This window comes from Bidens hawaiensis, unplaced genomic scaffold (assembly GCF_021521415.1).
Source record: "Bidens hawaiensis isolate Kalapana, Puna unplaced genomic scaffold, B.hawaiensis_p1.1 tig00007411_1, whole genome shotgun sequence".
Lineage (NCBI taxonomy): Eukaryota > Viridiplantae > Streptophyta > Magnoliopsida > Asterales > Asteraceae > Bidens > Bidens hawaiensis.
The window spans coordinates 151,928-156,914 of record NW_027491515.1 but is presented as its reverse complement, the minus strand read 5'-3'; the positions used below and the strand labels follow the sequence as shown (position 1 = coordinate 156,914).

Here is a 4,987-nt window from a genome sequence, read left to right as displayed (position 1 = left end):
GTGGAATTAACGCCTACAAAACGCAGAAACGACATCGCCGCAGGTAATAAAGTGCTGAGAGAGAGAGAGAGAATCAGGTGGCCGCCACAGCCGGGGTTACAGAGGCCGTAATCGACAGCACCACCACCTAGGGATCCTAAATGAAAACCAGCAACAGAGAGCCAACTACGGATTAGGTGGAAGGCCCACCGTCTACAACCGCCATGGCAGCCGTGACGCTTACCTAGCAGCCGGAGATATCTTCATCGCTCCACCACGACGATCAACATGACGATAACGATGGTGGCAATGGTTCGAATACAATCGAAGGGGCGGTGGACTGATGGTTGTAGATTCAAACGATGAAATCTGTGTATCATCTAGGGAGTGGGAACTGCGGTGGTGGTAAGGAAGAAGGCATCCACAGGCGATGGCGGTGTAATGGCCCGCTTTGAAGTCCACGACAGTTTTGCAACGTGGCTGAAAATAAGTGGTTTGGCTTATGAATAGTAGTAATATACGAGATAACAGCATGTTACCTTTTAATATTTATATAATGTCACACAAAAAGTTAACCTTGAAAAGTTGAAAACCGACGAACCAACCAGGACCAACCCGAAATACGGACTATCGGTCCTCGATCCTTTAACGACCAACCCGAAACACCGACAACCGGGCCTCGGCCGCTTGACTTTAATACAGTTTGGTTTCAGGCGAGGCTGTTCCAAACCTGAACGGCTCCCACCTAAAACCGATTAATTACCCATCTAAACTCTCATAAAGGGAGATAACATGTTACATGCTCTAATGTTTTGAAAAAAACATTAATCCCAGAAAATATTAGGTGGAGTTCAAGATACAAAAATGAAACATTTTAAACCAATAATTCTCTCCTAATACCGATTACCGGTTAACCAACATGATATGTAATGATCAGATTTCTACACATCACAGCTCGCTGCTATCGGTCTCTTCTGCACCTTTTCCTTTCCCATTAACCGCAACTAGCTCAGTATCAAAGATAAGTGTGGCCCCACCTGTTTAATCAAAGATAGCTTATTATCAAACATTCAATAATTTGCATAACAAAAACATGATCGAACACAATAAAGAAGCAAACATTACCTGGGATAGTAGGCGGTGATCCTTGCTCTCCATAACCCATCTTTGCAGGTATCTTCAACTTACGCTTCTCACCGACACACATTCCCAATAATCCCTGATCCCATCCTAAAACAATAATTTCATCAAACCACAATAATTTATTAATATGCTATTACTTTTATAGATAACTAATACAAAGTATGAATTAAAGGCGGTTAATTTCATACCTTTAATCACCTGACCAGTACCAAGCTCGAATTCAATAGGGTCGCCCCTTTCGAAGCTAGAATCGAAAACAGTTCCATCAGTAAGTTTTCCCTGCAAAATGAGTTACAACAAAAATATTTTCTGTCAAAAACATATCACATCAAGAAAATGTTTTCCCATGTTTAACCATATAGCAACATTAGCATGATAGAGTATTGACCATGTTACTTGTTTCAATCAAAGTATTAATCTTTAAGCAACTTCATTGGACATAAAAGTCATAATCTTGATATCATGTAAAAATTCATCACTGAGGCAATTGAGATGATTTACAAGCACATAGATATCTGATGATCTGATCAGTAATGCGTTGACATATAATTAAATAAAATTGAAATAGGTGTGTGTATGTTCTCACCCGGTAATGAACTTTAACTCTATCACCTTTGTGTGCTTGAATGTCACAAGATGCTGGTTTGTGCTGCAACAACAGAAGCTTGTTAAAGCCATAATACAACAAGCAGGAACAAATTAACACCTGTGGTTTGTAACATACTATTCCAACAACGGATCAAATCAAACCCTAACTAACCAAAAACATTACACGAGCCTAAACACAGATCCTCAAGTTTTAAACACGAAGTCGGTTATACAACAAACACAGTCACAATAAGCACTAACACTAACTTAACTGATGCCAATCTCTAAACGACGTCCATTCCAGATCCAAAATCGAAAAATGACGAAATTCAGACCTCTTATATCAAAAACTCGGGGAAACAGAAGCTTACGTGGCCTGCTAATGAACTACAGAGATAACAATAAGCCATAAACAGCGGGAACTTTACCATAACAAATTAATACCAATAGTTTTTGACATACTATTCCAACAACATATCAAACCCTAACTAAAAGAAAACAACACACGAGCCTAAAAGTCTAAAACACAGATCAAATAAGCACTAATGCTAACCTAAGTGACACCAATCTCTAAACGGCATTCCGAAATCGAAGAATTATAAAAATCAGACCTCTAATATCAAAAAAATTGTAAGAATTAGGGATCAGAGGAGAACAACTTATGCGCAATTGTTAACTAGCCTGCTTATGAACTACAGCAGTAGTAGTAGTAGTAGTAATAATAATAATAATAAAAAGCCGGAATTATACCTTAACTCCGATCTGTAACTCCGTAACATCACTGGCTTTCTTCGCCGAAACTGTTGAATTACACAAATAAGATCAAATCGTTAATTACACAACTGAACCGTAAGAGTGATTCAAAACATGGAAATAGTTCTTACCCAATGTGGCGGCAATTAGAAGAATCAATAGAGAGAATCCTTTCATTGCCATTTTCCGTACGCTTCGAGCCTGTCAGTCAGATCACTGGCTTTTGTTGAGCAGAAGACCGGCGACGAGGCTCCCCCAATATAATATACCGCCACGTCATAGAAGATAAACGCCAAAATAATCCGTTTTTTAACATCTTGAGTCCTTCAACTTCTACATACGCTCTTAAATTCTTGCGTTATACAACTTTCCCAATTTCTTTTAACGGCCAACAAATCCTCCAAATAGGTTATTCCCTTACCTTCACCTAAAACCAACGTCCATGAATACTTGCTTGAAGGCACGACAATACTGAGATAAAACTCGTCAAATTTAAAGATCCAACTAGTGAACGTCATTTACTCGACTAGTCTCTCATAATCACCTAGTGCCATTAAAACCAAATGATGAGGCGAGAATCAAACCTGAGTCATATATAACACTAAGTCTCTTCTTTACCAGTTTCACAAATAACTAACTAGATTGTTTCTTTTCTTTTTTTAAAAGATTAATATTATACCTTCATTGCAAATTCGCAACCACGTTAACTTTTTCAAGTCATACTAATCGAAGCCTTGCTCTATAAACACCTAAAAGTCTTTTATGAATTCTGTAGTTTTAGGCTTGGCCCATGAGCCTGCCAATTAAGGCAATGACTTTGGGTCTCTAATATTTTAAGGCCTTCAATTTTATATGGGTTATGTATTATATCTTTTATAACTGGACTTTTTTTAAGAGCTTGTTGATCGGCCACAAACCCACAAGTTAAAAGTAAGGCCATGTCATTAATGATTCATCATTGTTTTTATGGTCGCATAATAGAAAAAAAAAATAATGGCATAAGCTAATGGTGGCTGATAATTTATAGTTAGATTTTTTAAAATGCCAAATAGAATTCGAAAGTTTGAATCGGGCCATTCTAAAAGATTAAAGAAACAATTTTTTTTAACTCCGCCAGCTGTAAACTTATTAGTTTATTATTTCCGGTCCAAAGCCCAGGAAAAGAAAAGTTTACATTAAATAAATTTTTAAAAATGCCTCAACATTTTAGTTTGTTTTAGTCCTCCAAAAACATTAAACAACGTTTTAGGATATGACAACTTTGAATTTGTTTTTTCTTAAAATAGCTTTTCAAGAAAAGTCTAAAACATAACATGTGAAACAGAATTTGTTATTTATGGTTTTCATTCCCTTTCCTTATACCAAATTGGTAATAAAATATGAATCATGTAGATTTGATTTAAAGTATACTTTATCTTTACTCTATTGATTCGTTACGTTTTAGATTTATTAGTTTTTGTCAGCTTATTATGCTGTTATCTTATTGTATTATACAATTACGTATTCTCATCACAAAACCAAATAAAGCTTAACATTTACCAGACCAAAAATCTTGTTCGTAACTTAAGATGTTTACTTGTGTATGTTTGGTCGTCAAGAACCACACTTTTATTACTCTCAGTTGTTTTATTTGTTACATTCATGGTACCATATATCACGAATTACATTTATATGCATCATTACTTATCATCTCATATCATTTTCAGCTGCCATATAGAAAGCTTTCGAGACAATCACCAATTTGATTATTTAGATTTATTAGTTTTTGTCAGCTTATTATGCTGTTATCTTATTGTATTATACAATTACGTATTCTCATCACAAAACCAAATAAAGCTTAACATTTACCAGACCAAAAATCTTGTTCGTGACTTAAGATGTTTACTTGTGTATGTTTGGTCGTCAAGAACCACACTTTTATTGCTCTCAGTTGTTTTATTTGTTACATTCATGGTACCATCTATCACGAATTACATTTATATGCATCATTACTTATCATCTCATATCATTTTCAGCTGCCATATAGAAAGCTTTCGAGACAATCACCAATTTGATTATAATCATTGTGTGTTTTTTAGATAACTCGTTATATTGAATTTAGTAGCGAAACTTGAACATTGACATTGGGTGGGCCAAAAGTCTTTTAAAAAAATAAATTCTTACAAATAATAAAACACCCAGGAGTTTTTTCATCAAATAATGACGATAAATCTCAAATAAAGATAACCAAAATTTGTTCAATGATATGCTCTATTTTGTGGATCGTAGCCTTAAGAGAGAACTATGGTTTTTGTTTTTGTGGTTGTTCAAATTTGGTATTACAATACAAAAGTTTAAAATTTGTTATTTCTGTCCCTAAAGTTTCATTTTCATTGTAATTTTCAACTTTCTCGTTAACGTATTTTGGACTGAATTAAGTAATTAACTGATATTAACAAAACATACAGACGCAAATTTCAACAAAAATGAAACTCTAGAGACGGAAGTAGCATATGTTAAACTTTTGGATTGAAATAGCAAAATT

At 35.1% G+C, this 4,987-nt stretch overlaps 1 protein-coding gene across 1 annotated transcript; it reads right to left on the bottom strand.

The window, feature by feature from the left end:
- Positions 1-813: 813 nt before the first annotated feature.
- LOC143635103 (FK506-binding protein 2-like) lies at positions 814-2,649 on the bottom strand. Its single transcript, XM_077103001.1, has 6 exons — positions 2,595-2,649; positions 2,461-2,510; positions 1,709-1,771; positions 1,311-1,401; positions 1,105-1,209; positions 814-1,016 (listed from the first exon to the last, which is right to left on the bottom strand). Exons 1-6 carry the CDS (start codon positions 2,644-2,646, stop codon positions 928-930), a joined length of 450 nt encoding a protein of 149 aa, XP_076959116.1. The 5' UTR covers positions 2,647-2,649; the 3' UTR covers positions 814-927.
- Positions 2,650-4,987: the final 2,338 nt, after the last annotated feature.

Bases quoted from the DNA above. Each gene is read 5' to 3' on its own strand.
- LOC143635103 (XM_077103001.1), bottom strand. From the start codon at position 2,646: ATGGCAATGAAAGGATTCTCTCTATTGATTCTTCTAATTGCCGCCACA. The intron at 1,772-2,460 runs GTATAATTCCGG...CTGTTGTTGCAG, and splicing joins AGTTACAGATCGGAGTTAAG to CACAAACCAGCATCTTGTGA. The intron at 1,210-1,310 runs GTATGAAATTAA...TTATTGTTTTAG, and splicing joins TACTGGTCAGGTGATTAAAG to GATGGGATCAGGGATTATTG.